The sequence below is a fragment of the Saccopteryx leptura genome, chromosome 2 (assembly GCF_036850995.1).
Source record: "Saccopteryx leptura isolate mSacLep1 chromosome 2, mSacLep1_pri_phased_curated, whole genome shotgun sequence".
Taxonomy (NCBI): Eukaryota; Metazoa; Chordata; class Mammalia; order Chiroptera; family Emballonuridae; genus Saccopteryx; species Saccopteryx leptura.
Window position 1 is genome coordinate 11,838,663 of NC_089504.1, and position 9,913 is coordinate 11,848,575.

At 58.7% G+C, this 9,913-nt stretch overlaps 1 protein-coding gene across 8 annotated transcripts in view; it reads left to right on the plus strand.

Moving 5' to 3' along the window:
• Positions 1-9,894, plus strand: part of DENND1A (DENN domain containing 1A) — a 486,566-nt gene extending 476,672 nt beyond the window's left edge. For 6 of the 8 annotated variants that reach the window (XM_066367202.1, XM_066367200.1, XM_066367201.1 and 3 more), the window contains 3 exons: positions 3,450-3,578; positions 6,425-6,680; positions 7,583-9,894. In XM_066367202.1, the coding sequence (XP_066223299.1) occupies positions 3,450-3,578; positions 6,425-6,680; positions 7,583-8,749 (1,552 nt within the window). In that variant the 3' untranslated portion in view covers positions 8,750-9,894. The remainder of the gene's footprint in view (positions 1-3,449; positions 3,579-6,424; positions 6,681-7,582) is intronic. The other 2 variants (XM_066367205.1, XM_066367206.1) reach the window with 1 other exon arrangement.
• Positions 9,895-9,913: the final 19 nt, after the last annotated feature.

Sequence of the window (9,913 nt, forward strand, 5' to 3'; positions counted from 1 at the left end):
GCGGCTCCATCTGCAAATGAGGCTGCGTCGGGATTAATGAGAACCCGCATGGACAGAGTTCAGCTCAACACTTATAAGTGCTGCTAGTGTGCTCACCGTCACCCACGTGGCCCAAAGCTTGGACCTGGAAAACCTTCGATCCGATGACACCACCTGGCAGCACGCTCGTCTGGGTGCTCTGACCGTCAAGGGCTGGACGGCCTGCTCGGGAGGCTCCCAGGGCCTCTGGTTGAAGCCACGGCCCAGCCAGCCTGGCCTGGCCAGGGGAGCCGACTGGACAGTGGGCTGGACAGCGGGGCTCCCTCTCTGCCCCTCCAGCACCCTGAGCCCCCTTCCGTGACATGCCGGTCTGGGGAGGCGCTGGATTTGGACTGACGGGAACCGACGAAGCCACGGTCCAGTCCAGCACTAAGGCTCCTTGCTCTCACAGAAATCCAGACATTGTGGTAGGCTTAGTGGCATTCAGTTTATGTGCCAAGCTGTGACTTCTCCCTTCTTGTCAAAGCTAGGGCTGGGGGCGTGCTTGGGTGGGTGCTGGAAAAGCATTCAAGATGGACTTGAGGGTCCCCCAAGAGCCTCCTTCGGTTTGGCGCCAGCAGAGGTGTGTGTCCCTGACACGGACCTCTGCCACCAGCCCAGTGGGCAGGAAAGTGAGGGCCTGGGCTGAAAGCCCTGCTCATCACTTCCTGGCCAGGTCACTGGGTCACATCTCTCCCCTCTGCCAGTGGTTCCCAGCTAGCACTGGGTCTGCTCACAGCAGGCACCCAGGAAGTGCCTCTTGGTTGGGTATGTGGATAGACAGACGGATGGACAGACTAGTGACAGCGTCATCCTCTATAAGATCACTATACTGAGACCTTCCTGCTAGCCTGTTGGGAGGGGTAGAAATGGCCTGTGTAAACCCCTGACGAGTGCCTACGTGTGGATGTTACTTGAACCGTGTGCCTGAGACTCCCCCTGTCCCGCAGGTCTTAGCACCTCAGAGGACAGGTGGAACTCAGAGAGGGGACACTTTTGCACTGCAGCCATAAGCTGGTGAAAGGGGCTCCAGGACATGGGTGAAACGGGTGCCTGGTCTCCGCAGCACGCTGGCTTCCGTTCTGTGGGTCAGCAAACTTGCCCTGTGCTAACGCTGGGTCCCAGGCGGGGATAGAGAGAAGAATGAGCCAGGCCCTAGCCCTGGCGCTCAGCTCAGGCGCAGAGTTGCAGGAGGTTGAAGGCTATCCGGGAAGCTGTGAAGCACGCCACCCACAGAGAAGGTGACTGTCTAAGACTTCAGAGAGAGAACTCCATCCGGGAACTCTTCTCAGAGTGCCATTTGGGCTGAGTCTTCAAGACTGAAGAGCAGGCAGTGCACCAAGCGAGGACAGCAGGCAGGGGGCGTGCAGGGTGTGGGCAGGAGGAGCCGCACCAGTGGACAGGGCCCACTCAGCGTCCACCCTGCTGGAGCGTGGGCTCGGCCCTGCGGCTCTGCCGCGCTCACCCTGCCCACCCAGTACATCATCCCACAGACGTCTGCACATTGTTCTTCCTGACGCTCTACTTGCTCTACTCACCGCACAACCCTCTGCCAACAAACTGCCATTCAGAGGAGCAGGTTGGCAGGTGTTAAGCAGGAGCGTGACAGGGCCAGGTTTGTGACCCAGAGCAGGGTTCTGGTGGCTGTGTGGAGAGTGGCCCTGCTCCTGCACCTTGTTTTATGTCCTGCTGGAAGTGAGGAGCTGGGCATCCTTGCCCCGACGGTGGCCAGTGCCCATTTCTGCAGATGAAGTCTTCCTGCCCCCTGAGTCCAGAGGAAAATGCCTCACCTGGGTCGATGCTCCCTCTGGTCCAGGAAGGGCCAAGGTGTGTCTCATCCCTAACGCCCTGCAAGGTGACCTGGGAAAGGAGGGGACCGCTGTGACCCAGCCCCTCCTTTGGTGCGACCCTGGGCAGGTGGCTCCCCCTCTCTGTGCCTCCACCTCCATCTCCACCTCCACCTGAACGGGGAGGGAACCGCTGCCTGGCTGACTTCCAGGGGGTGGGGACTGAGGAAACGCGGGGCTCGGGCATGGAAGGGCGGCCCCCGCAGCCCTGGGAGCCAGCTCGGCGCTGCTTTTGAAAGAACAGCATACTGCTGGGTAGCAGCAGCTCAGCACCTGTGCCGGCAGACTGTGGCTGAGACCACTCACAACCTGCTGTCCCTTCCCCCGGGGACAGCTGCTGCCCTCCCCCCTCCAACCCTGGCTCCCGTGCACTTTTTAAAGACGTTACTTTTCCATGAAATAAAGCATGTATGTAAGTGCATCCTATAAAGCAAAGAGAGGAGCCAGCTGGGTGTGGGGGAGGGGGTTGCCCCCCTCCCCCAGGCACCCAATGTCTCCTACCCACCCCCTCCCCAAACTTCACCATAGGCCGCGGGGATCTCGGCGTGTGGGGCGCCCGCTCCCAGCCGGGTGCCTGAGCATCGGCTACAGGGTTCGGATTCGAACCAACGTCTGGCCGGCCCAGCTGCCCTCTCCCAACACTGGCCTCTCATGGGCCCTGGTCCGTGTATAATTCATAGGAGCCAGCGTGGAGTGGAGTTTCTCTGGGCTATGTGTGTGTTTGTGTTTATAGAGCTCACAGGTGGCTGACAAGCGAGATGTATTTTTTATAACAATGAATATTTAATTTCCACATCACAGATGAAAAAGACTCTCTGAAGAGGCATCTGAGGGAGACGCAGGGAGCACGCTCCTCAGAAAGGGGCCTCGCGGGTTCCACGTGGCTCACCTCCCGCCACTCTCTCCTCTCCTACCCTTTCCTGACTATTGAAATAGATATGCACGTTGTAGGAAACGCGGAAGACGCACAGGGTAAAAGGTGGCGGGGAGTCAGCAGCCCTCCCACCAGCCGGTGTCGGCGGTCGGACACATACCCTTCCACCCTTTTCTCTGCCGTTTCCCATCAGAGATGAGAACATGCTATAACCGCCATTCAGCATCCTGATTTTTAGCTTTTCCTCTATAAACGTTGTAGTTACTGGGAGGATAACCTCTAGCCAGCGGTACCATAATTCACTTCACCAGCTTCCTGTTGCTGGGAAGTCAGGTGGTTTCGTGTTTTCATATTATAAACATAGCAGTGGTGAACATCTTTGTGAGTAATTCTTGGCTACCGTTAGGGCTATCTAAACGCAAGTGGAATTACCCGGTAACAGGTGACTGGATACTGTGTTTCAGGCTCTTGACACACGTGGCAAAGCCACAGCTCCTTTCCGATGTGGAACGAGCCTCCTTGCCTCGCACCATCAGGCCCGCTGTGCCGGCCGGCCGGCCTTCTCCAGGGAGCCTGCAGCCCAGGCCAGCACCGGGGCTGGGCCGGGCGCTGAGCCCCGAGCCCCCTCCTCACTCCCCCCCACCCCGCCGCGTGCAGGTCTGAGGGTGCCTCCTAACTGTTCTCTCCTCTCTTGTCTCCCTCTGCCCCAGCCTCGTAAAGCCCTCGCGACACTATGCGGTCTTCCTCTCCGAAGACTCCTCTGACGATGAGCGCCAGCGGGAAGAGGGCCCGAGCTCTGGCTTCTCCGAGAGCTTTCTCTTCTCTGCTCCCTTTGAATGGTCTCTCCTCACTCCTTCCGTGTCCCTGAGCTGGGCCTGTGGACTCTCCAGGGCCTCGGGGGGTGGGGGTGGCCAGTGTGCTTGCCCTTGTGTGGGGGGAGATGTGTCCGGAGCTGCTGCCTTCCCGTGCCCCAGTGCCAGCTTGCAGGGTGGATGGCACCTCTGTGTGCCTCTTCTCAGGGCGTTCATTCTGCCAGCCCCACAGGGGCTGTGACAGTCGAGCGAGGTGACAAGGGTGACAGGAATCTAAAGGTGTGAGACGGGAGCATGGGTCCCCCTGCCTTATCCAGGGAGAATGCACTTGATTGATTGCTAATGGAATTGGTGGCTACAATTAGCCTGGCTGGTGACACCCGAGTCCTCCAACTCAGCACAGCTTGGAAAGCCATGTCACATTTTAAGTTAAAAAAAAGAAAAACTTATTGCTATGGAGTGTGTATATTAATGCTGGCACATCCAAACGTTTTACTGACTTTAAAATAATTTTTGTCATTATTATTTATAGCCTAAGCCTCATACTAATTCTGAATTGGAAAAAAAACGAGAAGGTTCACCACAATCCAGCCCTCCCCCCCCAAAAAAATATTTAAGCTTTTCTAGTTCCCCCTTTTCGCCAGTTCTTGTCCCTCCACCCACAAGTTTTCCAGAGCTGGCACTGAGCAGAGGGACAGCATTTGTCTGTGTGTGTTAGCAAGTTGTGATGTTTTTAATGGGAGCCTTTAAGGCAGGGGTCGGGAACCTATGGCTCGCAAGCCAGATGTGGCTCTTTTGATGGCTGCATCTGGCTCACAGACAAATCTTTAATAAAAATAATAATAACATTAAAATATAAAACATTCTCATGTATTACAATCCATTCATTTCCTACTGTTCATGTTCATGGTTGCAGGTGGCTGGAGCCAATCACAGCTGTCCTCTGGGACAACACCAAATTTTTATTGGATAATGTGTAACATACACAGGTCATTGTATGGCTGGCTCTCACGGAATTACATTTTAAAATATGTGGCGTTCATGGCTCTCTCAGCCAAAAAGGTTCCCGACCCCTGCTCTAAGGGAAGGGACCTGCCCTTTGCTGAACACCCACGGGGTCCACATCATCCCCCAGGGAGTGAATGGTTACAGGGCTTGCAAAAGAGGGGAGTCTTCCCCTCCATTCCCCCTCTGGCCCTCTTGCCCTGGGCTGGGCCCCTGATAACTGGATGGCTCTGCTCCTACCATTGCCGCCTCTGGTGGGACTGGGGGGTGAGGGTAGAGGGGTTCTGCTTCCTGTCTGACACCCGTCCACGGGCAAGTCCCTTCCCTGCTGGTGGCATAGGCTTAAGGTATCAGTTATTGCTCCTACTATTAATTAAAGATAGAACTACTGGAATAAGAAATGTCTGTCCAGATATCACCTTGAAATCACCCTGCAGGTCAAGGCACTCTAGTGACGTCCAGAGACCCCCACCACAGAGTTCCACAGGTCGCGTTTTCTTTCTAAATTATTTGGTGCCTTAAGTATTTAAATAACGGATAGAGCTCACTCCTTTAGCCCAGACCTGTGAGAAGTGTAGGCTTCTGTGTGTGTTGACAAAGGGCATGCCCCATCTCAAAGCAAAACAGGCTCTCGTTTGTGGATGTTCTTTTGTTAAGGGTAAGAAGCACACTGGCTTCTCCTTATCTCCTTCTTTATGTTCAAACTTGGTTAAAGGGGCTTTAATTCCGAGGTATTTTAAAGTCTCTCCTACTTGGCTTCCATTTCCACTTCTTGCCAAATGCTGTGTGACATAGGGTGCATTACTTAGCCTGTCTGAGCTTCTGTTTCCTCGTCTGTGAAGTAGGATGTGAGTCTACTGCACTGGCTGCTTGCATTGCTTTAGTGAGATGTTACAGGTGGATGGAGTCCCTGCCAGGAGTCCAGGCTGTCACTGCGCCCTCCTCCTCCCACTGTCTCCTACCTGGTTCCTGCACGTGTGCCTTTGGGGCCACCAGGTGGCGGCCTTCCTCCACCTCACCAGAGCCAAGGGCAGTTTCTGCCTGAGCCAGGGGACACTGCTGTGGCCTAGGCTCCACTAGAGGTCAGGGTTTAGCCAGCACTGTTCTCCACGTGCGCAGTGGTACCCTGGCTTGTTGGAGAGAAACCCTTTGTCACTGGGCCTGGGCAAGGCTGCAGGGTTAGGGTGTGCAAACGTACGGAATGCCGTTAGCCTCTGTGTGCCACTCACTGTGTATCAGGCACTGCTCACCTGACCCTCATCACTGCTTGCCAGGGAGACACACTGGAATGAGGGAGCCTCTAAGGCTCAGAGAGGTTAAGTGACTTGCCCAAGGTCCCACAGCAGGAGATGACACCACCAGAGCCAGCACCAAGGTCAGCACAGGCTGAGGCCCTGGCAGTCCCCCTGAGGACCCTGAGGTTCTGGGCAGCTGCCCTGAGGAGTTTCCCCAGCCCAGGTCCTGAAAGCTGTCCCCAAGGCCTGACAGCCACAGCTTGGGAACGAGTCTACCTGCCTGTTCCCTTTCCAGGTCTGCCCCGTACCTCCTGTGTTGTCTGAATTACTTGTGAGTTCACTAGGCAGTTGTCTGCTGGGCCCATTGGCTTGGGGGGAACTCAGTGAGTCCCCCAGTACAAGTCAGCACTCAGGCGACTTGCCCAAGGTCCCCCAGTGAGCAGCAGAACCCAGATATAGCTCCAAGCCTATCAGAGTGCCACGCCCAGACCCTGCACTCAGGGCCCCAGGGTACACTCCTGGCCCCGGTGCTCCTGGGTTTAACCCTCAAGCCCTGGAAGCTGTTGAGGGGGGGATGGCACTCCGCCCACAGAGGCTCTGGGCAGGGGGTTCACCTGCTCTGCCCCCTCCCAGGCCGCAGCCCTATCGGACGCTCAAGGAGTCAGACAGTGCGGGCGACGAGGCGGAGAGCCCGGAGCAGCGCGCCAGGGAGCCCGTGGGCCGGGCCACAGCTCCACCCGACCGGGCTGCCAGCATCGACCTCCTGGAGGACGTCTTCAGCAGCCTGGACATGGAGGCGCCACTGCAGCCACTGGGCCAGGCCAAGAGCTTGGAGGACCTTCGAACCCCCAAAGACCTGCGGGAACAGCCGGGGACCTTTGACTATCAGGTATGGTGGGGGAGGGACAGGCACCAGCTGAGACTGGGGCTTTCTACATAGGAGGCAGGTTCCTCCATGTGAAGGTGAAAGAGACAGAGGGAGAAACAGTGACTTGAAGGTCCTCCACCCACCTTTAAGGTCAGTCTGACTACAAACCCGGCCAGTGGCCAGACCACCCTCGCAGTGATCACTGGAGATAGAAATCTGCCCCCACGTCCCCTGTGCATCAGAGAGGGCCGGTGCTCCGGGCCACTCTCCCCTGGACCTCCAGCTTGACACCCCCTCCCCGCAAGGCTTTGACCCCCAGTGGAACTGGGATTGCTCCCGTCCCCTCCGAGGGGGTCTCCTTGGAGAGGCTCCAGATCAAAATTCCTGGGTGTGACCACTGATCTAACACTGGGACACGCAGTCTGCCACATCCCCTCCCTCTGCCTGCCGCCTGGTTCGCACGGTGGAACAGCGCTCCCACATATCCGTGTGTGCCCATCGTGAAGGGAGGGGAGGCCCGGTCGTGGGGCTCGGGGGCAGCCAAGCCGGGCCTGGGGCCCAGTCCTGTTCCCTTCGCCCAGGCCCTGGGCCTCACTCACCCTCCTGGGCTCACATGTGATAAAAAGTGCCCCACGTGCTTTGCAAAGTAAAAAGGGCCCAGCCAGTAGGTGGTCAATAAATGGAGTTGTTTTCCTGAAACTGCTTGGCAACCCTGGCATAAAAGGACAAGGGCTCTCCTTGGCACCCTGTGTGTCACACAGAACAGCCTGGGCTTGGAATCCAGACTGAGCCAGGCTCTGTGCTGGCGACCTGAGCTGAGCCCCAGGGGGCTTCCCTGGCGCTCCAGAGGGATGGGGGTGGCGGTGCTACCTTCCAGTCTTTCAGGCCAGCCGTGGTCACTTCCCCCCTCGTTCCCCCAACAGAGGCTGGACCTGGGCAGGAGCGAGAGGAGCCGCGGGATGCCGGTAGCTCTGAGGCTCGCTCACCCATACAACAAGCTCTGGAGCCTGGGCCAGGACGACATGGCCATCTATAGCAAGCCCCTGGCCACCTCCTCCGAGAAGCCCTCAGCCTTGCTTGGGAACTCCCCGGCCCTGCCCCGCAGGCCCCAGAGCCGGGACGGCATCCTGAACCTCGGGGACAAGGAGGCGGCACCTGCCCACACTCCAGGCAGCATCACCATTCCCCGACCCCAGGGGAGGAAGACCCCAGAACTGGGCATCGTGCCTCCGCCTCCCACTGCCCGCCCAGCCAAGCTCCAGGCTGCTGGTGCCGCCCTCGGTGACTTCTCCCCTGAGTGGCTGCAGGCCAACCAGGAAAGGTGCACTGCCCTGTTCCCCAGAGCTGCCACCCGAGGCCCCACCGAACTGCTGCAGCCGCTCAGCCTGGCCTCGGGGGCCGCGGCCACTGACAGTGATGCCCTGCTGGCCCTCCTGGACCCACTTAACACAGCCTGGTCCAGCAGTGCCCTCCCATCGGGCCCGACAGCCTCACATGTAGCCAGCCCGTTCACCCCCCAGTTCAGCTTCCCCGCTGCTGGGCCCCCCACCCCGTTTCCACAGCCATCACTCAACCCCTTCGTTCCATCTGTGCCAGCAACACTGCCTGCCATGTCCCTGGTCTCCTCACCAGCCGGGCCTTTTGGGGCCCCGCCTGCCTCCCTGGGGCCAGCTTTTGCCCCCAGCCTCCTGCTGTCCAACTCTGGCTTCTGTGCCCCACACAGATCTCAACCCAACCTGTCTGCTCTCTCCATGCCCAATCTCTTTGGCCAGATGCCCATGAGTGCCCACACCAGCCCCCTGCAGCCACTGGGGCCCCCCACCGTTGCCCCTTCAAGGATCCGAACATTGCCCTTGGTCCGCTCAAGTGCCAGGGCTGCTGAGGCCAAGCAGGGGCTGGCCCTGCGGCCCGGGGACCCCCCACTCCTTCCACCCAGGCCCACCCAGGGCCTGGAGCCAGCACGGCAGCCCTCTGCTGCTCAGGAGACCAGGGACCCCTTTGAGGACTTGCTGCGGAAAACCAAGCAGGACGTGAGCCCGGCCCCAGGCTCGGTGGAGCAGCTCAGGAAGCAGTGGGAGACCTTCGAGTGAGCCCAGCGCCTAGGGTGGGGGCACGAGGCCTGGCCGTGAGCTGCGTTTCCTGTCGCTCTGTTCCTGCCCAGGTTCTACTGGTGGGAAGGGGCGGGACCGCTCCGCCACCCCCCCCCTCCCCGCCACTCTGCCTGTCTCTGAGTCTGGCCGCCGAGAAGGGCGCAGGTTCTGGTCTGGGGAAGAACCGGCTCCTGGGGGCCCGTCCCACCTGCGGCCACCCTTCCATAGCACCCCTGTTGGGTTTTGCACTAAAGAGGTCAGCTAGCCCAGTGATCACCCCAGACCAGCCCTATCCACCTTCCCTCTGGAAACCTCCCCAGGGTCTCTCCTCAAGCCCAATTCTGTCCTGACAGGCCGGGCCCTGGACGGCTCAGCTCGCCAGGCACAGGTGTCCGTGGTGCCCTTGGGGGAGCCTGTCTGCACAGGACACATGTGGTTTGGAGTCTGAAGTTGGATCTGCCTGGCAGGGCGTTTCCCACCCTCCCTAGCAACGCACACACTCGTTCTCTGTGAGTCTTCACCCCGACCCCAAACCTCAGCTGTTTCTGGCTTGGTAGGGATTTGGGCGCTGAGGGATCCTTGGGATCCCGTCATAGCCGGCCCCAGCCCCGGCCAGCCCTCCGTGGGGGCTGCGGGCACCAGCCACTCTGGTTTGTAGACGAGAAGTAGCTTCAGGTTCATCTGGGTGCATCAGAAGCTGGAATCAGGCCTTCGTCCGGCGCTCTCCCTTGATCCTCACCGGGTCTCCTGGTCTTGTGTTTCTATCAGATGGGGCTCAGCCTCTTGTCTTGTGGGGCTGCTGAGGCAGCGCTGAGCGGCAGGTACCCAGGTTCCAACCAAAGGCCAGGCTTAACCCCACAGTCCCAGCTGCCCGGGTGCCCTGGGTCAGGAGGAGGCGGGCACTGAGCCCTCCCCCGGCCTGGGGGAGCAGACTGCGGCTTCCTGCAGCCCGGAGGCAGGAGGGCTCCAAGCGTGCCCCCTGCCCCCTCGGATTCTGGCCAGCCAAGAAATTCCTGCGGCCAGCATCACCAAAGCTCAGTTGAAATGTTTTGTTATTATTTCTTTTATCTTTCTCTTCCTTTTTACTTTATTGATTTGATGAATCTTGAAATTGACTAGTTTCAATAAACCAAGTTGAAATGTGACCCAACCATTTAAGAAAAC